The following is a 27,265-nucleotide window of genomic DNA, read 5'->3' as shown; positions in this document are numbered from 1 at the left end:
GATTATCCATATCTCCCCGAGACATGTGCCGTCATCTATCATTGTGAGGGACCAACGATAAATATCCCCGCGGCTCCCTCCACCCCGCAGCCCCAACGGGAGCCAGGAAAAAAAATCCTTTCTTCATCGATCATGCCTTACTTATTGTGGCCCGAGTCCCACCCGGCCAGGCTTAAGGAAAGCACTTGGAGCTGGAGAGCCTGAGGACTGGAAGGTGGCCAGACCCTTCTGGGGAGGGCGAAGATGAGTGAGGAATTGACCTGCTCTCAACAATGATGACAGACGATCCGGGCTAGAGGGCTCTACCGTTGGCAAGGCGCTGACAAACAGCCCAGGGAGAGAGGGGCCATAAGCACCATTGCCGCTCCGCTAGAGATGTAGAAACTGAGGCTCAGAGAGGCTAGCTCACTTGCCAAGGGCTGCACAGCTAGTAAGTGCCCAAGGTGGTCTTGGGGGCTGTGGGGTGTAGTGGGTGCTTGATAAATACTTCTTGGATTGACATGATAAGTGGATTAGAGGAAGGGCAAACAAAAGCTCCCAGGGAAGACAAGAGGAAAGATATGACTGCCTGAGAAGAAATGAATGGGGAAGTCTTCCTGGAGAAGCAGCATGTGAGTTGGCTATAAAGGGCGGGAGGGGGAGGGGATACCACGGGTAAAGAAGGAGAGGGAGGGGCTTCCTGGGGCTGTATCTGAGCCTTCATGGAGCCTCCGAGTGAGCTAGGTCTCAAGGAGCTTACCAGGCACAGTGCTAGGTGTGGGGTGCACCAAAATGACAGTCCTTGTCCCCAAAAAGCTTATGTTTTATTTGTATATAAAGGTATCTATACAATGGTTTCATATTTTATTTGTGTATAAAGGCATATTCAAAAACATAACAGCTAATAATATGATGGTATTATTATGTCTCTGTTCCTTTCTTATCTCTCTACTAATTGTAAACTCCATGAGCACAGGGACTAAGTCTAATATAAATGTTCCATTTCTCCTCCCCTCACCCCCAAGCACAGTGCTCCCCACATGGTAGATGCTGAATGAGTGAATGTTTGTTGAGTGAATAAATAACTAGGAAGACCATTTCAGGGGAGGGAGGCCATGCCTGCTTTACATCCAAGAGAGCAGGAATCACTAGTGGGATGCTTACTGGTCTGGATGTGTAGGTGGACAAGAAGGATTCGGAACAAATTAGAACAACTCTGAGGTACCACCTCACACCTATCAGATTGGCTAACATGACAAAACAGGAAAATGAGAAATGTTGGAGAAGATGTGGGAAAATGGAACACTAATGCATTGTTGGTGGAGTTGTGAACTGATCCAACCATGCTGGAAAGCAATTTGGAACTATGCCCAAAGTGCATACCCAGCAATTGCATATCCAGCAATACCCCTACTAGGTCTGTATCCTAAGGAGATCATAAAAAGGGAAAAGGACCCACATATACAAAAATATTCATAGCAGCTCTTTTTGTGGTGGCCAAGAATTGGAAATTGAGGGGATACTCATCAATTGGGGAACAGTTGAACAAGTTGTTGGTATATGAATGTAATGGAAAACTATTGTTCTATGAGAAATGATGAGCAGGTGGATTTCAGAAAAGCCTGGAAAGACTTACACAAACTGATGCTGAGTGGAGTGAGCAGAACCAGGAGAACATTGTACAATGTATCAGCAACGTTGAATGATGATTGATAGACTTAGCTCTCCTCCGCAACGCAACAATTCGAGACAATTCCAAAAGACTTGTGATGGAAAATGCTGTCCACATCCAGAGAAAGGGCTACGGATTCTGAATGCAGATCCAAGCAGACTAGTTTCACTTTTCTTCCTGTTTTTTGCTTTTTCTTTCTTGTGGTTTTTCTCTTTTGTTCTGTTTCTTCTTTCTCAACATGACTAATGTGGAAATAGATTTAATACAATTGTACACGTGTAACCTATTTCAGATTGCTTGCTGTCTTGAGGAGGGAAGGAAGGAAGGAGGGAGAAAAATTTGAAATCAAAATCTCATAAAAATGAATGTAGAAAATGATCTTTACATATAATTGGGAAAAAATAAAATGCTATTAATTGGTGGGCGGAGAGAAAGAAGGATTTGGGGCCATTTCTTGTGTCTAAGAAAGTAGCTCTGAGCCACCCTCATTATTATTAGCAGTGAGAGCCCAGGAAGAGGCCATTCCTTCACACCCAGGCCTTTGAGGCTAACCCAGGATTCCATTATTCCCACCCACTCACTGTCCCATCCACCCTTCCTGAACAGTCTGCAAGATATCCTGAATATGGACTTTATACTGCAGCATGGGGAGTAGATTTTGGGTGGAGAAGGAAAGGTTTTTACTGCAAAGGGGAAATCCTCAAGGTAGCTGGGCAGAACTCAGAAGGAACTTGGGCCTTTGAGGGGACAAACAACTCCAAGTAACCTTTTTCGAGAATCCAGATTGATTCAAGAAGGACCTTGGGTAAATGACTTCCCCTCACAGGGCTCCAGTTTCCTCATCTGGCAAGCAAGGGTTGCGTGAGAGACTGGGTGAGGTTATTCCCAGCTCTGACCAGTTATGTAAGGACAACCTCCCCAGTAGCCAGAGGTCAGAGCCCTGCTGTTCTCCACCCCCACACCCCCCCACCCCCCGCAATCTGCTGCTGGGGGCTGCAGGACTCTGGAGTTACCCCCTCGCTCATCCTCTATAAAACGAGGAAGTTGGGCTTAATGATCTCTAAGATTCCTTTTAGCTCTAATGGTCCATGCTTTTACAGGAACTCTTCAATTATCATCACTAATAAAGGAGCTCTGAATCCCTCTAACTTTATCCTTGGAGCTTTCTCCACAGTACATGAGTCATAGAACCTTTGAGCAGGAAGAAACCTTTGAGGTCAGCCAGAGTCACTTGAGGGTATCCTGAGCCCAAGAAGAGCCACGAGATGTCTCATCAACCAGAAAATGAGGGGGCACGAATTGTTATTGAGTGGAGGACAGCCAGTGGATGGCCCAAGGGTTGTGCTGGTCCTCAAGAAGCATTTATTATGCACTCACTCTTTGTTGGGCACATTTCTAGGTGTGGGGTATACAGAGACAAGAATCAAACAGTCCCTGTCTTCAAGGACCTTACATTCTACTGCATGCCAGGCACAGTACTAGGTGTGGGGTACACAATTACAAAAATAACACAGTTCTTGTTATGAAGGATGAAGCACTGATGAAGGATTTCCAGAAGAACAGGAGGAAGGAAAGGACATGGGCTTCATAGGATAAGGAGAGTTGGGACCACCAGCTGTCCTGGTGGAATGAGCCCCCATTGGTGAGATCCCAGATCTGGTGACTGACAGTGGATTGTTAGTTGTCTGGAGCAGACTCTTTGTAAGTAAGAGCAGCTAGCAGGAAGGAGATTCGATAGGAGTTAAGGGGAACTCTGGCTCCCTGAAACAGGCAATCTGTGGGGCCTCTCTAGCCTGTAGTACCTAAAGAGGAAGGAAAGAAACTCGACGAAACCACAGAGACACTGACTGCCTCAGAGCAGCCTCCTTTGGGAAAGAGAGCTCCTCCTCCTCCTCCTCCTCCTCCAGCCCAGCATGGCCTTCAGATTCCTCGGTCTCATCCTACTCCCATGGACCCTTCAGCCAGCAGGTGAGTATCACCCCTTGTCTCCTACCTTGTCTTGTTCTATCACACCAAAGTCGTTTTCATCCAGCTCCCCCACCCCCTACCTCTCCATCTGGGGCTTTGTTCACCTTAGGATTGTGTAACTCAGAGGCCTTCTCTTCCAGCCCCTTCACTTGATAGATGAGAAACCTGAGACCCAGGGAGAGTTTAATAACCTGCCCAAGGTCACCGAGGCAGTGACCTCAAAGTTGGGACTGGAACCCAGTTTCTCTGACTATAGAACCCAGGAGTTTGTATGATCTTCCAGCAGGAGCCCCTGCAGGTTCTTGAGTGACAGCTCAGACCCATGCTTCAGGAAACATCAGCCCGGCTTTAGGGAGTCAGAGTTTCTCAGGAACACAACATTTAGTGTATCTTTTTTGGCTTGGAATGTGATCCTAAGCTCAAGTTACTCAGAATTGACATGTTTCCCATTAGTGCTTTCTTGAAGCTGTCCTGGGACAGATGATAACAGTGCTTGGAGTTTCTGGCTTTGCTCTCCTCCACCGGCCCCCATACTAAACGAGGAATTTCATAACCATCACCTCCTGTAAATAAAAGCAGTCTGCCGTTTCCCTCGTTGCACCAACAGTTAATGCAATTGGAGAAATTCCTCTTGCACAAGGTCTGGAAACAAAGCGTGGTCACAGAGAACCCCTTAAGGGGCCCAGTCCTCAGAAATGACTCCAGGATCACAGACCTAAGCTGAAGGACTGGACTTCGTCTTTTCCATGTCCTTGTAGTCCGGGGCCAGAAGAAAGTGGCCACCATTTGGTATCTCCCCACCCAGCCTGGCCTGTGACCCCATTTTGCTTTCTTCTGGTGTTAGCTCTCCCCTGCTTGCTACCACCTTCACCCCCTGACCTCACATAGCACCTTTTCTATTTTTCAAAATTAAAATTTTTATAATTGATGAAAATTCACTTTTATCTCCCTCCCAACTCCCTCAGACCCCCAAGGAGAAAGAAAGAAAAGCAAAACCCTTGTTACAAACATGTATAATTAAGCAAAACAAATTCTCAGGTTGGTTGTGTCCAAAAAAACATAACCCCAAACCTAAAGTGTCTCAATTTGCCTTCTGAGTCCATCACCTCTCTATCAGCTCTCTCAGGAGCTGGGCTGTATGTGTTATATGAGTCCTCTAGAATCCTGGCTGGCCATTAGACTGATTGGACAGAGCTCCCAAGTCTTTCAAAGTTGTTAGTCTTTATTGGTTTTGATTTTGGTTTTTTGTGTGTTTGTGTGTGTGTGTGTGTGTGTGTGTGTGTGTGTGTGTGTGTGTAAATGGTTCTGGTTCTGCTCACTTCACTCTGCCTCTGCATCCGTCCATACAAGTCTTCCCAGGGTTCCTGAAACTATTCCATTCACCATTTCTTTTTGTACATTTACATCTTTTTACATTTTACATTTTATTTTTTTCCAATTGCATGTAAAAACAACTTTAACATTGCTTTAAAATGTTTTAATTCCAAATTTTCTCCCTCCTTCCTTCCCCTCTCCCCTTCTTGAGAAGGCAAGCAATTTGATATAGGTTTTACAAGTGCAGTCATGCAAGACATATTTCCATATTAGTCATGTTGTGAAAAAAACACAGACAAAACAAACCCAAGAAAAATAAAGAAAGTTAAAAAGAGTCTGTTTCAATCTGCATTCAGACCCCCTCAGTTCTTTCTCTGGAGGTAGGCAGCATTTTTCATCATGAGTCCTTTGGGATGGTCTTGGATCGAAGTATTGCTGAGAAGAGCTAAGTCATTTACAATTAATCATTGTACAATGTTGCTCTTATTGTCGCCAAAGTTCTCCTGCTTCTCGCTACATTTTGCATCAGTTCATGAAAGTCTCTCCAGGTGTTTCTGAGAGCATCCTGCTCCTCATTTCTTATAGCACAAGAGTATTCCATTACATTCCTATGCCACAACTTGCTCAGCCATTCCTCAATTGATGGGCATTGCCTCAGTTTCCAATTCTCTGCCACCACAAAAGAGCTGTTATTAATATTTTGTACATCTTTAGAGTTTATTTTGCTTAAGATGAATACTTCCTTTATGCTATCCTCCATATTCCCTATTTCCCTTCTCTCTTTTGCCTCATGTTTCCAAGTTTAGTGAAATATACTTTTGTACCCAACTCCGTGTGCGTGTGCGTGCGTGTGTGTATGTGTGTGTGTGTGTCTGAGCACTCACGCACACGCCCATGTATTCTTCCTTCCTTTGACAAGCTCAGATGAAAGCAAGGTTCCAGGGTCAGCCATTCCCCCCTACCCCTTCTTCTTGTTTGTATGGATTTCTATGTCAACACCTGGATGATGTGGAGCAATTTTCCCCATCCTTTGTCTCCCTTCCCCTCCCTTTACATCCAGCTTTTAAGATCATCCGAACATAACAGAATCAGTCCCAGGCCTTCTGTCTAATTAGACTCCTTCTCTGATGCCTGATTAGAACCAGGTTCTGAGAGGACACATTTCCCTGTGTTAGGACGATATAAAGTTTATCTTCAGTCGATCCCTTATGATTGCTCCCTCATATCCACCTTTTTGTATTTCTCTTGATGCCTGTATTTGTACCTCAAAGTTTCTATCCAGCTCTGTTCTTTCTATCAGGAATGCTTGGAAGTCCTTTCCCTTGTAGGATTTTACTCAGTTTTGCAGAGTAAGTTACTCTTGGTTGTAAGCCTATACAACCTGTGTATTCTGGAACTCCATATTCCAAGCTCTCTCTACGCCTTTGTAGTGGTGGCTGTTAAATCATGTCACACAGCCCTTTGTCTTGGAACCAGGAGGCCTGAGTTTGAATCAAGAGTCTTTTTATAAACTTCTCAATTAATAATAATAATAGCTCCCATTTATACAGCATTTACTAATGTACTATAATTATCATCTCATTTAGCCTGCCCAATAATCCTGGGACAGAGATGCTCCTATTATCTCCATTTTGGAGATGAGGAAACTGAGGCAAACAGGTTAAGTGACTCGCTCAGGGTCACACAGCTATTAAGTGTCTAAGGCTGGATTTGAACTCAAGTCTTCCTCACTCCAGGCTGCCAATTATCAATTATCAATAAATGTCTCCATACACATAAAAACAAGAAAGAAACATGTGTAAGAAATTGTGAACTTATTCATTTCCATTCAACAAGCATTTATTAAGTACAGTACGTGAGGCATTGCGCTGGACACTGGGGATTCAAGAACGAAAAACAGGAAACAGTCCTGCCTTCAAGGAGCTTACTCTCTGCAATTTTCTGGCTGTCCCCCATGTCCGGAATTCTCCCCTGTTCCTTGCCTCTGAGCCCTGCCTTCCCAATCCCACTCAATGCTAGTGAGTTCTCTGTACTGACTAGGTCCCATTTATCCCATCTATAGCTGGTTTATACAGAGCTATTTGCGTATGGTCTCCAGCATTAGACTGGGGGCTCCTGGAGGGCAGGGACTGTCCTTTGCTTTTCTTTGTATCTACAGCACTTAACCCAGTTCCTGGTACATAGTAGGCACTTAATCCATGCTCGTTGACAGAGAAGGAATGCAAAATGAAGAATGCACTCTAAGCCATTTCCTGGTTTTCTTCTGGCTAAAAAGAGAGTTGGACTGGACCTGAGCTCCCTTCCGACCCAGAGATCTGTGATCCCATGGCCCTGGCTGAGAGACCTCTCAAGCTCACTTCCCTCATCTGTAAATGGGATGATAATCTTTGCATTGCTGACTTTGCAGAGCTGTTGCCAGGAAGGAGTTTGGTTGGTTCCCAAAATCAAGGGAGCAAATGAGAATTTATTAAGCTCTTACTGTATGCCAGCCAGGTCCGTGCTAAACAGTATTTTAGTTGGAGTTGAAATGAGCGCACCTCCATGGTGCATGATCCTACGTTGTACGTCTCTAGGTATATTTCTTATATTAATAGGAAAATTGTGGTCACTGTCCAACCTACCGCCCCCCCCCATCTTCATTCCTCTCCATCCTCTGGCTCCTTCCCTGCCGCTTACAGACACACGCAGCCCTCTTCCTGAAAAGCCCTTCTCTTGATCCTCTCGAGTCTCTGTCTTCTTCCGAGGTCTCCCTGCTCCCCTTCCTTCACAGCCAGAATCCTAGAAAGAGGCACCTCCTTGTGCACCCCCACATCTTCACCTCCTGCATGCTTCTCCACCCCTTAGTCTGCCTTCCAGCTCCTCACCTGAAATCGTCCTCTCCGGGGTTATCCCAAGGCTCTTAGCTGCCAAACCAAACCCTCCCTTCTCCCCATCATTCTCCTTGACCTCTATCACCAGGGGGCGGGCTGATCACCCTCCTCCTGGATATTCTCTTCTCTCTTAGTTGGGTTGATTTGGGGTTTTGGGGAAAGATACTCCCTCCTCCTGGTTCTCTTCCTGCCTGTCTGACCACTCGGCCTCTTTTGCAGGGTCGGCTTCCTTCCCCTCCCCTCCGAGTGAGACTGTGGCCTGGGCCTTCTCTTTTCTCTTTACACCCCTCTGCGGACATCATGTTCTCGCTTCTTTCTAGTAAAATGTAATTGGGGTTTTGTATCCCAGGTGCCTAGCACAGTGCCTGGCATGTAGTTAGAGTTTAATAAATGCTTATTGAGTGAATAAATCTCATTTTCTCCTGTGGGTTCCACTGTCATCTCCATGGGGAGGGAATGAATGAATGAAGTGTTTATTAAGTACTTACTATGTGTAAAGCGCTGGGGGTACAGAGAGGAAAGATAAGCCAGGCCTTGGCCTCAGGAAGCTCCCACTCTAATGCAGGAGGCAACGCTTCAGCTTGTGGACTTAGGAGGCAGCAGCATGGCACATGGATAGGAATGGCTCTTCTAGGCCATTATTTCTTTTAATTAATTTAGTTGTAGTTTTCAATATTCACTTCCACAAGCTTTTGAGTTCCAGCTTTCTCCCCATCTCTCCCCTCCCCCACCCCAAGATGGCTCGAATTCTGATTATCCCCTCCCCCAACCTGCCCTGCCTTCCATCACCCCCCCTTCTCTTATCCCCTTCCCCTCTATTTTCTTGCAGGGCGACATAGATTTCTAGATCCCATTGCCTGTATTTCCCAGTTGTGCGTAAAAACAAATTTTAACATTCGTTTTTAAAACTTGGAGTTCCACATTGTCTCCCTTCCTCCCTCCCCACCCACCCCTGTTGAGAAGGCAAGCAATTCAGTATATGTTATATATGTGTCATTGTTTCTTTAATGTTGTTATCGCCAGGGTGGGGGGCTCAGGAAAGATGGGGGCGTTAGGCGGACTTGCCTGTTACATGCTGTCTCAGCAAGGCCGGCGTGCCTGCCCTATGAGGGGGGCAGTCGGTACGCTGGCTCAGAATCTAGAAGACCTGGGTTCAAGTCTTGCCCCTCTGGGCAACTCATTTAACTTCACTGAACCCATAAAATGAAAGAACTGGACCCAATGGCCTCTGAGGTCCCTTCCAGCTTCAGACCTAGGCACCCATGATTCCCAGGCTGACACATGCAGCTCTGAGTTCCAGTGCCAGGCATGCAGTAAATGCTTATTGAATGAATGAATGAATGAATTGAATGAATGAATGAAGGTCCTCAGGAGCTTGTTGGCCTCTTCAGCCAGAGATCCCACAGGCATCTCAAATTCAACATGTCCACAACATTATCCCCCACTTGCCCCGATCCCAATCACACCAATAAGCCCCGCCCCCAAACTTTCCTGCTTCTGTCTAGGGCACCGCCCTCCTTCTGTCATCCAGGTTAGAAGCCTTGGACCACCCCCTCATTCTTCCCTCCCCATGACCCTCCAAATCTAGTCACTATGATGAGACCTTTTAAAGCAAAGTCCAGTATGCATTTGGAACTTCTCTGGGTATATGGTATGAGATGTTGGTCTCTCCCTAACTTCTGCCAGACTGCTTTCCACTTTTCCCAGCTGTTTGGATCAAACAGCGAGTCCTCATCCCAAGAGTTTATTCGCTTTGAGCCTACACAGACATACCCGTATGTCTCCCTCAGTGGAATGGAAGCTTCTTGAGGGCAGCAATGGTTTCCCTTTTGTCTTCTTACGTATCCTCCAGTGCCAGGCACTCAGTGAGCACTCCATTAATTCCTGTTCACTGATCGTTGGCCTGAAGGTCAGAAGAGCTGAGTTCGGATGTTGGCTTCTCCCCCAGTATTTCTGTGACTTTGGCCGAGCCTTTTCAGCTTTCTGGCCCCACAGTTTCCTCACCTGTAAAATGATAGTGATGAACTAGCTGGCTCTGCTAGGGCGGCTCCCAGCTCTAACTTCTATTATTTCTAGTCAATCAGTCAGCAAGACTTCAGCAAGGCTGTTTCTGTTCTCAAGGAGCCTACTTTGGACTAGGGAGAGAAGATGATACACGGAGGGAGTGACAGCTAAGGAGGGAGCTGTGCTCCGAGGAGTCACAAAGACTAAGAGTTAAGCTGCAGGCGGTAGATTAATCCACTACTCCCAGATCCATCAATCCAGGCCTCTCATTGTATGGAGGAGGAAACTGAGGCACAGAGAGAAAAAGTAATGTGCTCCTGGCTATCAGGGTAGGAAGGCACAGAGCCAGGATTTGGAATCAGGATTTGAGCCTGGGTCAAAGGATCACAGATTGAGAGCTGTCATTGATTCCAACTCCTAAGTGTTTTTGGACAAAGAAACTGAGGCCCAAAAAAGTCAAGTGACTAGATCTAGATCACATGACCAGGAAGTGGCCGAGCTGGGACTTTAACCCAGTTCCTTAGAGTTCTGCTCCTCTAGTACCCCAATACCCCAGGACTCTAGTACCCCAGTACCTCAGCACTCTAGTATCCTACTACCCCAATACCTGAGCACCTCAGTACTTCAGTACCCCAGTACTCTAGTACCCTACTACTCTAACACCCCAGTACTCCAGTACCCCAGTACTCCAGTACTCTAACACTCCAGCACCCCAGTAGCCCTCATCCGGGTGGGTCTTTGTGAAACCAAACTGTGGCCAGCTCCAGTCACCCAGCCCCCTACACGAGCACAGCCCCCACACACCAGTATCGTCAGTGGAGAACTTTTAAAAAAAATGATTTGGGGCCTGACTTCCCTAGATTGGCTGTCAGTATTGATTGAATCCATCAGATAACATCCCATCCCTTGACATTCTGGAGCTCTTGCCGATGCGTCAAAGCACCAAGGTCATCCCTGCCCCAGCGTTCCAAGCAGCAGGAGCCCTGAGCCCAGATCATGAATTTACATGCTTCTGACCCGGTGGCCTTAAAATAATGACTTCAGGAAGGACCTGGGGATGGCAGAAGCCGATTTTTTTTTATAGATTTCCCCCAAATCTTAAAGACCAGATTAATTACAGCAGCCAATCTCCTCTGCTTCCACAGGATACCTCGGGGTCTCACAGGGTCAGGTCCCAGGAAGTGAGTCGCAGTTTCTTCGCCAAGGCAGAATGAGCGGGGGGCTGGGCCGAGTCTCAAAGAGACTGGCTGTTCCAGCTGCTGATGAGCAGACCCCACACATCCCCTCATTTCCTTGGAAGGACTGCATGAAAAGAAATTTGAAAACATTGAAAGCATCCTCTGAGTCGGAATTCATACCAGAGGTTCAGAGCATCCTCTTGGAGAGAGGCCACCTCGTAGCCGTGTTCTAGGATCAAGCCCGGTTATTAGAATTCCACTATGAAAAGTTTTGGGTGGTGGTTCTTCAGGTTTACAATGTTGTAGGACTCAGACACTTACTAGATACGTGACCCTGAGCAAGTCACTTCATCTTGTTTGCCTCAGTTTCCTCATCTGTAAAATGAACTGGAGAAGGAAATGGCAAATCACTCCAGTATCTCTGCCAAGAAAACCCCCAATGGGGTCATGAAGAGTCAGACACAACTGAAAATGACCGAACAGCAATGACATAAACAGACATACGTATACTTTCAGCATAGAGAGAGGGGTTGCCATCTGCATTGCTGAAGGGTCTTTGCACACTAGGAGCTCTGCCATTGGTGACAGAGTCGATGTTCATCTTTATTGATGAAAAACTTCATTCTTCACCATGGTGGGGGAACTTCCATTGTGCAGCCTCACTTCAGCAGTACAGATCAGCCATCCCCCTGCAGCTTAAGTCTCAGCTCTACAGCAGATAATTAAAAGAAGAGAGGGCTTGCCCTTTCTGCCCCCCAGGCCCTTCTAGATGCAGGAATTCCCCTCATGACTCTTTCCTTCTCTCCTCCCTCTCCCACAGGAGCCCAGCAATTGACACAGCTTGGAGACCCCATCCTGGTGACCTTGGCCGGCCATCACCTTCCCTTGACTTGTGAGGTCAGCTACCCCTACACTCCGGCCTTCAAGGAGTATAAGTTCAGTTACTATCACATTGACCTCCAGGTCAGGCAGAGCCCCCCCATCTCGGCCAACTGCAATAAGGCCCCGGGAGTTGAGAACAAGACCCACACTGAGATCTGCTCGTTCACCCTGACGTCTCTGCACAATGCTTCAGCTACGGGCACCTATTACTGCCAGGTGGAGTGGCCCACCCGCAAAGAGAAGGGCGAGGGGACCTTTATCCTGGTCCGAGGTAAGTTGTCTTGGCTGGGCTATTATAGCTTCGCCTGGGGTGAAGAGAGCAAAGGACCAGCAGATTCAGGGCTGTGGGAGGGACCTTAGGGTCATCCAGTCCACCACCCTCCCTTTACAGAGGAGATTCAAGGTGCTCTGTGGCTGAGCTGGGACTCAAACCCAGGGCCCTTGACTGCCCTCAAGGCCTGGGCACAAGGAGGGTGTTCTATGAACTTGAAGGTGCAAAGAAATCGTAGCTGTGATGGTTTTGCTTCAGGGGCCAAGAGGTGGCATCCCAGAATGGCCTGAGTGAACTCTTTCCTCCCCACCTCCTACCTCTCCACCCAAGCTCCAAAAGCACCGAAGGAAGACCTGGCTTCCAATCCTACCTCCTAGCTGTGATAAGTCACCCAGATAGGTTGTTAAACGGAGCTGAACAGCTTTCTCCTCCATAGAATGGGATTCCTACCCCTGCTCCTTCCTTGGAGGATTGGGGAACAGTGTCAGATGAGATGCCGGGTCCATAGACTCTTAGGTGTGACTCAGATGTTAGCTGCTGCACCAGAGCACAGAGACATGCTCTATTCAGCCAGGGGAGGGGGAGGGAGGATTTGGACTTGGGTCTTCCAGTCTCCAGCTGTAATAAGCTTCACCTTGGGAGGCTGTCATAGGCTCTAGAACCCTGGATTTCACCCTGGACAGAGCCCGGCCAGCCACCAGCCTAGCCCCTGCTCTTCGTTGCTGGCCCAGGGTCACAGAGATAGTTTCAAGCCCATACCCCTGATTTCACTTTTTCTGCTCTATCTGCCATCTACCTGGGCTGGAGGCCCAGCAGAACCCAACCAGCTGGATGACTTTGGACAATCACCTGCCTCTCCAAAGCCCCCCTTGAGCTCCAGATCAAGGATCTAGATTTCTCACCATAAAACAGAGCCAACAGACAGGCCCCTCCAGGGCCCCTGCCCCGCTCCCTGGTCCAGCTGTGAAGGAAGCTTGAGGCCACCAGGACGCTCTCAGTGCAGAGAGGCCAGCTCTGCTCAGCCCTATCTCTTGCTCATCATGTCCTCATAGATGCTGGATATAAAGAACCCCCGGAGGGCTCCAAGAAGCTTCTCCTCTTCACTTTCACCGGCCTCCTGGCCATGCTGAGCATCCTGGAAACAGGCCTGCTGATCTGGAAGGCAAAGGTATGTGCCAGCTCTGTGGGGGTGAAGGCCAGGGCTGAGATATACCATCCTCACCCTCTCTCCATGCCCATGGGCATCCTGGAGGCATCCAGGCTCAGGCCAAAAGGCTCAAGGCCTCTCTCCCCCCAAGGGGGGGCCACCTGCCACCACCTCCTAGACCTGGGCCAGCTCCCCATTGACAAGGAAGGGATGGGCAGTCAGGGGGTTGGGAGAGAGCTGGTCTTTCCCTCCTCAGTTCTCCAAGTTTGTCATGGGGTTGGAGAATATCTAGAGCTGGAAAGGACTTGGAAGCTCCTCTGGTCAAACTCCCTTAGAGCATGAAATGTCGGGGCTGAGAGAGGTCTTAGAACATGGGATGTCAGAGCTAAGAAGGAGCTTAGAACAGGGGATGTCAGAGCTGGGAATGGCCTTAGAACAATGGAATGTCAGGGCTGGGAGGGGCCTGAGAACAAGGGATGTCGGAGTTGGGAGGGAGCTTAGAATAGGGGATGTCAGGGATGGGAGTGGCCTTAGGACAATGGAATGCCAGGGCCGGGAGGGAGCCTTAGAACAGGGGAGGGCTTACATTCTTCCAGGAGATGGACAAATACTGGAAACCCTCTCCTCACACTCCAGGCCCCCAAAGGGCAGGGTCTGAGCCTTCCCTTTATCTGTATCTGCCCCAGCTCCAAGCACAGAACTCTGACCATACATGGGATGTCCATAAGAGATCCACCCCCTTGCCACTCTCTCTACACAACATTCCATATCCATCCCCCATGCCTGGAATCCTGTCCTTCCTCAGGCCCCCTTAGAATCCTGGTCAGGCTCCCTTCAAATCTCAGCTCTGAGGCTGGCTGACCTTTGGTGTTCTCTTAAGGCCCATTCTGACCCACCAGCCCCAGAATTCCTGTGGGCACATTTTGCATTTATTTCTTGGTGTACTGATTGCTTTTCCCAATGGCATGCCCCATCTTTGTCCCTGTAACCGAAGCACACAGCTTGGTGCCAGGCCCCCAGTAGATGCTTAATAAAGGCTTGAAGGAACCAGAGAAGGAATGAGTGACTGGGTCTCTGTGTGTCTTCCTGACAGCTGTAGCTTTCTCTCTGGAGGGCCAGGGGTGCATGGGCCACACAGGATGCCTTGCCACCGTGTCAGGCCCACCAGGCTCTCTTGGGATAAGTGCGGAGGCTCCCGGGACTTACCTACCCTGTCCTTCTGTCCCCACAGAAATGGAGGATGTCTGCCAAGAAGATCCTACATCAGAAAGACCCAGGCCCAGCTGGGTGCTCAGCAGACCCCAAGCCTGATCAGGCAGGATCCATATACACTGTGAGTCAGTCATTGCTGTTCGGGGCCTGACCCAGCCTCCCTTCAAGCAGGCCCATTGGGGAGTTTGTTGAACATCCTTGAAACAGAGGACATGGGTGTGAGGCTTATGGGAGAGCCAGTTAGGCCCTCTGGAGATGGTCACGGGAATCAGTTCTGTTCCCTCACTTACCCCATGTAGGGTGCCATTGCACAGATACTGGTGAACAGAAGAGGCAAGGTGAAGGACCCCAGACTGGGAGACTGGGGAGCTTAGAACAGGGGTCAGCGGAGGTGGGAGGGAGCTTAGAATGGGGGATGCCAGAGGTGGGAGGGGCCTCAGAGATCACTTAGTCCAAGGCGCTCATTTTACAGAAAAAGAAACTGAGGCTCAGAGAAGTTAAATCACTTAGAATCTTGAGGCAGCCATTAACCCCAAGGGACCGATCCAAACTCCAGCTGTTCTTCTCGATGGTTTAGGCTTGGGTTCCAAGTCTGCCTCAGACGCTCACTAATTTAGTCACCCTGGGTAAGTCACACTTAACCCCCGTCTTCTGTAAAATGAAGGAAGTGATAGCCACTACCTCCCAGGACTGTCCTGAGAATGAGAGGAGACAGCATTTGTAAACTGCTTGGCCAAACTTCGATAATATTATTTAGCTTTATTGTTATTCCCCTCACTCACAAGGGGCTTCTCTGAGGCCCCTCAAACTCACCCTCACAGAAGGGGGCGTTGCCCCAGAGCCCCCTGCAACTGTACTAATCACGTTTCCCCAATAACGAAAATGGGAGAGAGGAGAGGCCCCCATCGCCTTGCCCCCAGAGGCTCTGGACCCGTGATCAGTCCTTCTCCATGGTCCCGTAAAGACCAGGAGTTACTGGGCCCATTAGGGGCCCAGGAGCTGCAGCTGCGTATCTCACACATACTGAGAGCTCTGTTCAGTCATTTCTGGGAGAGGAGAGACCCCCCCATCGCCTTCCACCCAGAGGCTCACCTTAGGTAACCTGGACCCGGAATCAGTCCTTCTCCATGGTGCTGGAGTCTGAGACTCAAAGAAGACCCCCCAGTTACCAGGCCCATTAGGGCCCTGGGAGCTTCAGCTGCATATCTCAGACATACTGAGAACTCTGTTCAGTCATTTCCTGGGAGAGGAGAAACCCCTATTCCGCAAACCCAGGCACCTTGAAATTTTCTTCATAAAAATTCAAGTCAAAACCTGAATAAAAATGCAGGTCCCAGAGGTTGCCCCTGGTCCAACCTCTTCTCTCCAAGCTGTTAATTGGCCCCTGCTCATCAGACCATTAGCAGCTTCTTCATCCCATCAGGGTCCAGACAATAAGCTCTGGCCACTACATGGCTCCCTCCCCCTGAGAAAATCAGAACACGTAGCAACCTTTAGGGGATAACCCTGCCCCAGAGCAGAGGAAGGCAGACAAGCCAGGGAGGGGCAAGAGCTTCCGGGGGCATAGACTTGGGGCATTATAGATATAGAGCTGCAAGAGACCTCAGTGTCATCTTGAGGAAACTGAGGCCCAGAAAAGGCCTCAAGAAAAGGGTTTTGTTGTGTGGCCCCCTCAGGCTCCCAATGCCTCGATGGTGATCAGCCCTGCTCCCAAGAGGCTTTTAAAGCTTACATAACACGTGGCATACAATTGCCTCGTGAGGCAGGTAGTGAGTTATTATTGTCCCATGTTACAGAGGGACAAACCAAGGTTCAGAAAGGGCACCCAGCTAGGGAAGAGTACCAGTGGGATTCGAGCCCAGGTTTGGTTCTGCCCATGCTAAGGTGCTGCCCTTCATTGCTCCCTCGCTCTGAAGTTTATTGGAGGAAGGGCTGTCCCTTCCTCCCTTTGAACCTCATTCCCCTACTCGACTGGGGAGTCTAGGTCTCACCTCCCCTCCTTCCAAGGGGTGTTGGGGGGCAAACTTTAGTGCACAAGAGAGGTAAGAGTTAGTTAGAATTGTCTTTCCCTGCTGCTGCCTTCCTTCGTGACCCCCTCAACCAAGCAGGCCCTTTCCCCTGCGACCTTATGGACTGAGCCCTTTGGAGCCGATGCATCCTTCCCCACAATGCCCTGGATTGAAGGCCCACCGACTGACATGGTGCTGGTTGTCATCACACCCTTCTGTGTTCAGACCCCGCACCCCCATTCAGCCTCTTCCAGCTCCTGTTTGTGTGGCTGAGCCACCTGCTCCTGCAGCTGTCTTCCCCCTCTTCTTCCTCCTCCTTCCTCCCCTCCTCCTCCTCCTCCTCTTTTTCTCCTTCCTCCCCTTTTCTCCCTTCTCTTCCTCTTTCTTCTCCTCCTCTTCTTCTTCCTCCTCCTCCTCCTCCAGAGATCCTGCCTGCCTGTTACCAGAGAAACTACCTCCTTGGCAACCCACTCTCCTCCATGTGACTGAGTACAGGGAGAGGTCCCCATCTCCCCCTCAAACTGATTCCAGCGCACTGGCTCCGCTCACTCTACCCGGGATGGCGTCAGTGATCATGACCAGAGACCACTGGACTGGACGCTCTCCTGAGCTGCCCCTAGTTCTGAAGGCTGCAATGCTGGGATGCTGTGAGTCCATAATGGTGGTGGAGGCAGCCTCAGCTGGTGCAGAAGTCACTGGAGTTACAGTTGAGCACCTGACCTGGCATCCCTGCCCCACCACTGATCTGCTGTGTGGCCTTGGGCCAGTCACACCCCTTCTCTGGTCTGCTGTTTCCTCTTCTGTAAAAGATGACCTCCAAGCTCCCCTCTGGCTCTGATGAGCTGCGATCCAGTCATTCTGTTTGCCCATGCCTGCGTCTGGGACCCCCGCGCCATTAAGCAGACCATGCGCACCTTTCCCCACATTGATGTGTCAAGGAGCGGAGGAGGCTCAGGCCCATTAGAGCTCCTCGGAACATGAGCAATGGTGCCTGACTGGCCTGCCTGCGGTGCTCAGCCTCCAGAAGTGGATGGATTTCTTCAGCTGGTGGTCTAGAATAATCCCTGTCCTGCCACCGCACACAGAGTGGCCAACAGAGAGGGAGGCAAGGCACCACTTATCAGCAGGCCGGTTATCACCATGATCATCATTGCCTTCTTTCAGAGGAGCAAGGACTGCAGGGGACCCAGAGGGCGATGGGGAGACATGAGGTGGGTGTTAATAGACTGCCAGCCACAAGCCAAGCTGATTTATCCATGAGAAGAAACAGCCATAAAGTCTTCAAGCGAGTTGGGCTGGTCACTTAGCAAGAGGGAGGAGTAAAAAATGGGGGAGGCTTAGGACTGCACTCTGGTCATCACCATTGACCACTGTGGATGACCTCACACAGGATGAGATGGGTGGTGACTTGTGTGAGTGGAGGGATCGCCCCAAGGAGGGGTCTGTGGGCCCAGAAAAGCACGGATTTATCATTATCACTGGGGCTGCCACATGGTATCACATGGGATACCACGGCCACCAAATTCACTGACTAAGGACCAGCCTCTGGTGAGGCAGCTCTCTGCATCTAGCCGAGGCCGTCCTTGGAGGATACACAAACAATCCATCACCAGACCTTTCCTTGGGCCTTTTAAGGCTATTTCTCTGTTCCCACTGTACTGGAATAGCCCTCAGGAAGCAGGGTGCCCCCGAGCCCTGATGAAGAGTACCCGGAGTCAGGACTAGCGTCTGTCACACTCAGGCGAGCAGCACGAGACATGTAAATAGATCCTCAGATGAACTTTTAAGGCCAAATTCAGTCCAGGGGAGTAGGCAGAGACAAGGGGCTACCGGTCCTTCTGGGCAGAGACTCCAGATCACAGCAAGCCCGTTCTGAGGTTGGTCTGCCATGGGGTGAAGAAGGAGCAGTTGGAAGGGAGGAGGGACATATCAACCAATCGCTTCCTATTTTAAGTAATTGTGTGTGATCACCAGTAATTATTAATTATCAGTAATTAAGTAATTATGAATAATTTCTATGACACTGAAACACCATGGGGATGGCTAGGGGGCACCACAGGGCGCAGAGCACTGGCCTTGGAATCCAGAAGACTCCTCTTCCTGAGTTCAGATTCCACCAGGGCTTAGCCCTGTTTGTCTCAGTTTCCTTAACTGTAGAATGAGCTGGAGAAGGCGACAGTAAACCACTCTGGTGTCTTTGCCAAGAAAACACCAAATGGGGTCACACAAAACAGCATTATTTTAATCAGAACCCTCTTAATTTAGCACCCTGGGGCAAAGCCCCGATTGCCCCACCCCAGTTATGGCTCTGGGAATCAGTACCCTTGGCTCGAACATATTCCCCGATCTAAAAACATGCTCCAGGTTCAGGGTGCTCTGGATCTGCCACGTGCCTTCAGGCCCCTACCAATGCAGGCACTCTTGGTGCTCCAAGAGAAGATACACTTCGTCCCAAGCAGAGGCATGTCGTGAGTCAGCAGACCAGGAAAAGTAGCCTCGGGACATTTCTTCCTCACTGTCAGTGGGAAGAATGGGTGTGGGGAGGGGGACTGCTTGGAGGGGCACATTCCTAGGGGGCAGTACTTGACATGCACTATCTCTTTGACTCCTCAATCAAAGTCCTGGAAGGTAAATGATGTGATGATTCCCATTTTTCAGTTGGGGAAACTGAGACTCGTATTAAACAACTTGCCGAGCATCACAAAATTGTAAAGCATCCAAGGCAGGATTTGAACCCAGGCTTCCTGACAGCTCATTCCCTGTGGGCCTCAGTTTCCTTCCCTGTTGAAACAGAGAGTGAGGTAGTTGATGTCTAATGGATTCAGAGGAAAGCCTTGGGCTCTGTTCCTCCCCTTCCCTTGCCCTTGTCTCTCCCCTGCAGGCTCTCCAGTCCCGCCAGTCTGAGGTCTATGACTGTCTTCAGAACGATGCCAGCATCCCTCCGTCTGAGCGGAGCCCGCCAACCCAGGTACCGACTTTGTATGAAGCTGTGGCTATCACCAGAGCTGGGGGTGGGGTGAGGGGTGCAGAGGAAGAGGGCAGCAGCTGCTGCCAGTGACCCTGAGGAGGGCACCAGCCTTTACCGTGCCCCTCCCCCAGGGTGCCCAAAAGAAGAGCTAGTCTGGGCCACTGGACTGGGCTTTCTAAATTGTCCCTTTAACTTCAAGTGCCAGGCCTAGAGTCAGGAGGACCTGAGTTCAAATGTGACCTCAGACACTTACTAGTTGTGTGACCCTGGACAAGTCACTTAACCACTCTCTACCTCAGTTTCTTTGCCTGTAAAATGTAGATGATAATAGTACTTCCCTCCCAGGGTTGTTATGAGGATCACATGACATGATAATGGGTAAAGCACTTAGAAAGTGCCTGCTCCCTTCCCCCCCCCCCCCCCCCCCCCCCCTGTCGCTTAAATGCCTGTGGCTGGGTTGAGAAAGTTCCTCTAAAATGAGTAGTTATCAGACCAGGCTGAAAGGCTGGGAGGCGCAGGACCTCCCACACTTCACTTGCCCCCTGTGAGCCCCTATGGCCCATCTATAGAATGGGGCACCTATCGAATTCCGGTATGATGAGGCCGGGGTGAGACTGTGGGCTGGCTCTGGAAAATCAAACCCTCCGCCCAAAAGCTCTCCCCCAAGGCTGCTCCATCACGCAAACGGCCTTGGCTCCTAGGCACCAGGACCAGGGACGGCTCTGGCTGGTGAGACGCTGAAAGAGAATTGGAGCCGATTTGATTCATGCTTCAGCTCCAGCCACACTACAAAGCTCAGCCTCCGGCACTTTTATTCACGTCTCCTGCAGCAGTTCCTAATTAGTTCTCAAAAGAGTCCCCCCTTGGAAATGACTCTTTCCCCATTTCTAGGACACGGAAAGTCAGAGCTGGGAGAGGCCTGAGAACAGGGGATGTCAGGGCTGGGAGGGGCCTGAGAACAGGGAATGTCAGAGCTGGGAGGGAGCTTAGGACAGAGGAGGTCAGGGCTGGGAGGGGCCTTAGGACAGGGGATGTCAGGGCTGGGAGGGGCCTTAGGACAGGGGATGTCAGGGCTGGGAGGGGCCTGAGAACAGGGGATGTCAGAGCTGGGAGGGAGCTTAGGACAGAGGAGGTCAGGGCTGGGAGGGGCCTTAGGACAGGGGATGTCAGGGCTGGGAGGGGCCTTAGGACAGGGGATGTCAGGGCTGGGAGAGGCCTGAGAACAGGGAATGTCAGAGCTAGGAGGGAGCTTAGGACAGAGGAGGTCAGGGCTGGGAGGGGCCTTAGGACAGGGGATGTCAGGGCTGGGAGGGGCCTGAGAACAGGGAATGTCAGGGCTGGGAGGGAGCTTAGGACAGAGGAGGTCAGGGCTGGGAGGGGCCTGAGAACAGGGGATGTCAGAGCTGGGAGGGAGCTTAGGACAGAGGAGGTCAGGGCTGGGAGGGGCCTTAGAACAGGGAATGTCAGAGCTGGGAGGGACCTTAGGACAGAGGAGGTCAGGGCTGGGAGGCAGCTTGATATAGCAGCCCTGGCTCTGGAGTCAGAGAACTGGGGTTCAAATCCCATTTGTGCCACTTACTCTCCATGTGACTCTGAGCAGGTCATTTAATCTCCGTGAGCCTCAGTTTCCCCTTTCGTCCAATGATGGGGTTAGCCTCTGAGGTCCATCTATGATCTATGAGCGCAGACTCTCAGAGCTGAGAGGGCTCACAGTCAGCCAAGGACAGGGCTAGGGTTCAAATATCGGTCAGAGGCTCACTCCACTAGACCATGCACCATCAAAGTAGGACTGGGGCATTTCCATGGCTGCTCTCACAGCCGCGACGATTCTAGACTGTAAGATGCAGGCGGGCAGGGACCGGACCAAAAGATCGTACATCCCCCACCCCCCATCCCCGCCCCTTCCCCATCTTTTCCCTCACTCAGTAGGAGTAGGTGCTGACTAAAGGTTTGTTGATTGAATGACATTGAAAACAACAATAATTCACCCTCTATTCAACGCCTACTCTATAGAGAGGGCCCATCTTTGGTCCTGGGGGTTCAAAGACAATGGAGACTGGCCTTGCCCTCAAGGGGCTTCCAGAACTGACAGGGAGATGAAGATGGCTACAAATCCATCTTTGTAGAAACAAAGTAGCCCAGCATGCACGTATGGGAGAAGTCAGAGAGCCCTGGGAGATTGTTAGGATGCAGAGATGTCCTGAAGAGGAAATCCAAGAAGACCTTCGGGAGGAGGAGGCGCCTGACTCGGACGTGTGCTCCCACCCTCTGACTTTAGTGACCAGACCATGGGGCCCAGAGAGTTGAAGTGATTGGCACAAACGCGCACGGCGAGCAGTGGTAGAAGTGGGATCAGAGCCGGGACCAGGGAGACCTGGGAAAGGAGGGGCGAGTTCAGAGATAAAGCCGGTTTCCGTTTGGGCCATTGGGTCACCCAGCGCAGATGTACATCCCAGACGAAAATGGTCAGGAATTAGAATCCTAACTGCACTGGGCCTGGAGTCAGGAAGAGCCGAGTTCAAATCCGGCCTCGGACAATCACTAGCTAGGTGACTCGAGGCAGGTCCCTTAACCCGTTGGCCTCGGTGTTCCAGGGTCGTTATGAGGATTGGGTGAGCCCGTATTTGTACAGCCCTCAGCACAGTACCTGACACATAGTAGGTGTGGTTGACACTGAGGTTACACCCAGTTTGCCGATGAGGGAGCTGAAGCCCCAGAAAAATCACTTGACTCCAAGGTTAAGCCCCTTCAGTGGCTTGTAGCACCCCACCCCCACCTCCTCTGCTTTAATTGCAAAACTTCCCAGAATCGCTCCTTACAGAGCTCCTAAAGTCACTCCATTTGGCAAATTAATATTTCTCCTCCTTTTTGTCCTTGTTGTTAATTTGAAGAGAGAACACCAAATGAGAGGAGAAGAGTCGGATGTCATCTACGAGAATTTCTAAAGGAGGGCTCATCGTGGCTTCCTGCTCCTTTTCCCCACACTCGAGGATATGACTCAGCGTCTATACCCTGGGACTCCGCTGCTATCTTGGGGATGGGATGGGAGCTGGCCTCCCCCAACCCCCACTCCGGACTGCTCCATGCATCCTGGTGTGGACCAGGACACAGCCCAGATGCGCTTTGAGTTCCCTCTGAAGACCTGGAGATGGTGGATCTTCCTCCTCCACTCTCCTCCCTTCTCAGCTTCCCCAGCCCACTGAGGAATCCCATGCCTTCTCCCACATCGAGCTCAGGAGGCATTTGTACAGGCAGCCTCTTACCATCTCAGGCTATGGCTCCCACACAAAGCACTCTCTACCTCCCCCACCTCCTCCAGAGGAGTCAGGAGCTTCTGAATTCTCTGTTACTTACTGTGTGACCATGAGCAAATCCCCCAAGCTCTCTGAGCCTAGGCTTCCCCGGCTGTAGAAGGGCTTTGTTTTGAGAGGCAGCCTGGTGGGATGGTTAAAGTGCTGGGCCCGGAGTCCAGAAGACCCGTGCCTCTGACACTTACCATGTGACCCTGCACGGGTCACTTGAGCTCTCTAAGCCTCATCTGTAAAAAGAGGAGTTTGGATTGGCCAGCAACCGGGGTCTCTTTGGACCCTACATCCATCAGCCTATGACCAAATAAGATAATGAATGCAAAAGGACCTTATAAACATAGGAGTCATTATTAATAACGTTATTAATCCCTTTGCCTAGAATCACAGAGGGCTGGATCACAGTGTTGGTATAAGGGTCATAAATTCCATTTTATGGCCAATCTCATCACAAATTCCACTTTTTTCTTCAGAACCATGATGTCCAGGTTGCACATAGTGGTGTCCTGTGAGGAGTCTCCAAGCAGTAGCAGGTTTTGAAAAGTGTTGGGGAAAATCTCCTGAAGGACAGGACGCTGGCTTGGAGGAGTCACATGAGCAGGGGGCTGAGAGCAGTTAGCTGAAAAGAAATGGGAAGAAAATTTCTTCTGTGTCCTGAGTGCCTGGGGGCAGCCGGATGGAACAGAGGATATGGCACTGGGCCTGGAGTCAGGAGTTCAAATCCAGAGTTCACTAACTCTGTGATCCTGGGCGAGTCGCTTCACCCTGTCTGCCTCAGTTTCCCCATCCATAAAATGAGCTGGAGAAATGGCAAACCGTTCCAATATCTCTGCCAAGAAAACCCCAAATGGGATCACAGAGAGTCGGAAAGAGCTGAAAATGACTGAACAACAATAACCCGAGTGCCAGCATTCCCGCTGAGCCTAGGTATGAGTGACAGCTCATTGATCACCCAGCGTTGATGAGCCTACAGTTCAATACCGGATTCAGTTCCCTAGAGTGACAGTGAGTTTCCATAGCACTCCTTGGTGAGTGACTGATATATCCCCTTCCTGCTGAGTTGGTGATACAGTGTGATTAATCAGACACCGAGATTAGTGCTCCCTGGGAGACAAATGTGGGGGCAACAGAAATTTGGAAATGGGTGCCAAGAGCATTTACTATCTGATTTAATTCCCTGCTATTGTCAAGTTATTCTGTTCCATTAAATGCCTTTGCTTTAAATTCACTGTTATCTGGTCTGGTCTTCCAGAAGAAGCGCCGGTGGGGGCTCGTGAGCTGTGAATTTGAATCAGTGGTTACCCCAACAGTACCATGGTCCCAAGTGTGGCTGAGAAGAGGCTATCCCCAGGGGACCTTGCGGCTACATCATTACCGTCCCCTCATTGTATTATCTCAGCCGCACTGTTGTCATCTCCAGTCTCCTACTGATAAGGCCACTTCTCTCTAATGATGCTCTAGAAAGACTTTGTGGAGGGAAGGTTTATGCTTTAGATAGATACAGGATTAGGAGACCTCTGAGCTCCCTCCTGACTCTGTGTTTTATGATCTCCCTTCTTAAGGCTCTGCTGGGGGTTGGCTAGGGGCAAGCTTCCCATTAATCACACCAAAGATCCTTTATCTCTACTTCAACCTCCTTCCCCAAGAAGCTCTGGAGCTTCCCACTCTCTTCCTTCCACCTCCATGGCCCTGTCCACTCCCTCTCCTCAGTCATACCCACCCCAAGGTCCTTCCATCTATTTGTCCCACAGTCGCACACATATCACCAAGAGCTATTTCGTTCCCATCACAAATCTCTTCCACTGTGTATTTCTACCAAAGTGGGTGCCCATCCATTGGGGAATGACTGAGCAAGCTAGGATATACTATGATTATGACATATGGAATGATGGGTACAAGGAATCCTGAAAAACCCTTGGGAAGACTTGTTTGAACAGATATAGAACAAAGCAAGAAGAACCAGGGAAGAAATACACCAATGACTGTCATAATGCAAAAGAAAACAATTCTAAGAGGTAACAGAATTCAAAATGATGCCATGACCAATCTCGACTCCAGAAGGCAGATGATGAAGCACACCTCCTTCCTCTCGGTAGAGAGGTGGTAGTGTACAGGTATGGAATGAGGCATACATGCCTGCCACGGTCAATATGTTGATGCATTTTACCTGAATGTGATTATCTCTTACAGCAGAAGGTTCTATTAGGCACAGAGGCTAGCTGGGTGGTAAATGTGATATAGATAAAAACATATCACTTCAGTGTAGAATCATAGGGGAAGCCATGGAAAGAGCCCTAGGTTTGGAGCGGGAGGAGCTGAATTCTAATCTCGCCTTTTCAAATGATTAGATGTGGGACCTTGGGCAAGTCACTTCTTGGGTCTGAGTCTCTATAAAGTGAGAGAGTTGGGCCTGGTGACCTCTCAGACACCAAAGCTAAGATCTTAAGTGAATCTCCACAAGGAAACCGGGCAGAGCGCAGGGCTTGAGGCCCAGAGATGGTCAGGGACTCGTTCCCAGTCACACAGGAGGTTAGTGTCTTGGTCCACAGAGGGGGATCATAGGAGAGTGGAAAGCCTGCGGCACTGTTAAGTCAGAGGAAGGATGTGGTTTCAAATCTCATCTCTGCTGCTTACTGCCTCTATGGCCTTCTCTGGCCCTCAGTCTCCTCAACTGTCAAATGCGGAGAGGGTGTTGTAGTAGGTGACCTCTGAGATCTCCTATGGCTCCAAACCTATGATCCGAAGTGACTTAACCTGGCTGGGCCTGATTCCTCCCCAGTAAAATCAGAGGCTTGGATTAGGCGGCCTCGGAGGGCCTCCCTCTCGGCTACAAATCAATGGTCTGGAGCCGGTTAACCTCCGGCCTCAGTGCTCAGTTCTAAATCTAGGATTCTATGGGCACAGCCCATGCTCAGACACTGTGCTTGCTGTGACCTGCCCCCTGAGCTTGGCTGAGGCTGGAGGTGGAAGGGGGCAGGGATCAGGGCTGCCCTCTGCCTAGGTCCTAGGGGATGCAAGAAAGAGCTTTGGCCCAGCTGACAATGGCCAGAATGCCCCCTCAGGTCACCAGGTGGCGCCATGGGGCCTTGGTCATGGCCTCCTGGCTTGGCTCCAAGGCAGGGGCCCCAGAGCCGGATTTCTCACCCCTAAAGTCCCATAAGGAACAGCTTCCTCCCAGTTCCAATCCAACAAACATCTAAGAGTCATATTAAGATCAAAAGGTTTAGGGCAGAAAAGGGACCTTGGGCATCATCCAAGTCAACCCCCTGGACCTGGGTTCAAATCCTACCCCTGCCCTTTAATGAACACCTCGGTGACCATGAGCACATCCTTGAACCCTTCTGAGCCTCAGAAAGGCCCATGCAATGGGAAAGATTGAAGCCCAAGGTCCCTTCCATGGGATCGATGATCCCTGGAACCCAAAGCCAACTGTCCTTGCACTGGGAGCTTGGGAGGGAAAGGGCAGTTCTATGGGGGACAGAGGGAAAGACCAGGGTCCTGTGCGCAGAGCCCAGCAGGGGGAGAAGGAAGGCCTGGAGGGCCTCCTGGCCTCTCTGGCCAAGTTCCTCAGTCAGGATGTTAGAGCTGGAAGGAGCCTGAGCCATCATCCCCTGTTGGGAGGAAACAGGTCCCAAGAGAGAGGAGGTGAGTGGACCCAGGCCTCCCCCAGGTGAGTGGACCCAGGCCTCCCCCAGGTGAGTGGACCCGGGCCTCCCCCAGGTGAGAGGACTCTGGCCTCCCCCAGGTGAGGGGACTCTGGCCTCCCCCAGGTGAGAGGACTCAGCTCCTCTGATTCCAGTCACCTCCATTTTGTGAAGGAGGGGATGGAAGGCACTTGTCTGAGCTTGCTCAGCTAGCTCTCCTGGCTTTGAGCTACCCAACACTGGCCTGGGTTTCCAGCTCTGCCTCAAGGGTCCCCTCAGAACTCCAGTTTCCTCCTCTGTCTGATGAGGGGCTGGGCCCTATGCTGCCCATCCCAGGAGCTGCTTCCCACGTACGGCAAACCTGGCTAATGTTAGTGAATGTCTCTCAGAGGAAGGCTAGCACAGAGCCAGCAGCTCCACCTTCCCACCCAGTCATTGTGTCAGGGCAAGGGTCAAGGCCAAGGGTCTGGGAGCTGGTGAGAGGAGGGGTGGGTTCATTGGCAGCAGCAGGTGAGGCCGCCTGCACCTGAAAAGGAAGGCCGGGTAGCAGCATGAGCATTCGGCAGAGGGTATGGGATCATGCAACAGAGACTGGCAAGAACAGCGGGCAGGGGCCGGTGGGGGCAGCGAGCAGGGGCTGGCAGGCTGGGGAGTGGATGAGGCCGGGTAGCAGTGTGAGCATGTGGCAGGGGCCAGCAGGAGCAACAGGAAGGGGCCAGCAAGAGCAGCGGGCAGGGGCTGGAGGGCTGGGAAAAGGAAGGCTGGGGAATGGACGAAGCCGGGTAGCAGCATGAGCATATGGCAGGGGACGGCGGGCTGGGGAGAGGAAGGCAGCCAGCTGT

The 27,265-nt window shown here is 50.6% G+C and overlaps 1 protein-coding gene across 3 annotated transcripts; it reads left to right on the top strand.

Moving 5' to 3' along the window:
- The first annotated feature begins 3,552 nt into the window (after nucleotides 1-3,552).
- NFAM1 (NFAT activating protein with ITAM motif 1) lies at nucleotides 3,553-23,523 on the top strand. Of its 3 annotated transcripts, none has more exons than XM_036760925.1 (6): nucleotides 3,553-3,619; nucleotides 11,806-12,138; nucleotides 13,191-13,306; nucleotides 14,517-14,618; nucleotides 19,388-19,474; nucleotides 23,253-23,523. In XM_036760925.1, exons 1-6 carry the CDS (start codon nucleotides 3,565-3,567, stop codon nucleotides 23,289-23,291), a joined length of 732 nt encoding a protein of 243 aa, XP_036616820.1. In that variant the 5' UTR covers nucleotides 3,553-3,564; the 3' UTR covers nucleotides 23,292-23,523. The 3 variants fall into 3 exon arrangements, with proteins under 3 accessions (XP_036616820.1, XP_036616819.1, XP_036616821.1); XM_036760924.1 differs by having other exon boundaries at nucleotides 22,366-23,523; XM_036760926.1 differs by lacking the exons at nucleotides 19,388-19,474; nucleotides 23,253-23,523 and adding an exon at nucleotides 14,970-15,115.
- Nucleotides 23,524-27,265: the final 3,742 nt, after the last annotated feature.

Source organism: Trichosurus vulpecula, chromosome 5, assembly GCF_011100635.1.
Source record: "Trichosurus vulpecula isolate mTriVul1 chromosome 5, mTriVul1.pri, whole genome shotgun sequence".
Taxonomy (NCBI): Eukaryota; Metazoa; Chordata; class Mammalia; order Diprotodontia; family Phalangeridae; genus Trichosurus; species Trichosurus vulpecula.
Note: the sequence above shows the minus strand (reverse complement) of the source record. Positions and strands in the feature narration are given on the sequence as shown.

Excerpts from the sequence above, each read along its gene's own strand:
- NFAM1 (XM_036760924.1), top strand. The coding sequence starts at position 3,565 with ATGGCCTTCAGATTCCTCGGTCTCATCCTACTCCCATGGACCCTTCAG. Across the intron at positions 3,620-11,805 it reads ATGGACCCTTCAGCCAGCAG|GAGCCCAGCAATTGACACAG; the intron begins GTGAGTATCACC and ends CCTCTCCCACAG. Across the intron at positions 13,307-14,516 it reads TGCTGATCTGGAAGGCAAAG|AAATGGAGGATGTCTGCCAA; the intron begins GTATGTGCCAGC and ends CTGTCCCCACAG.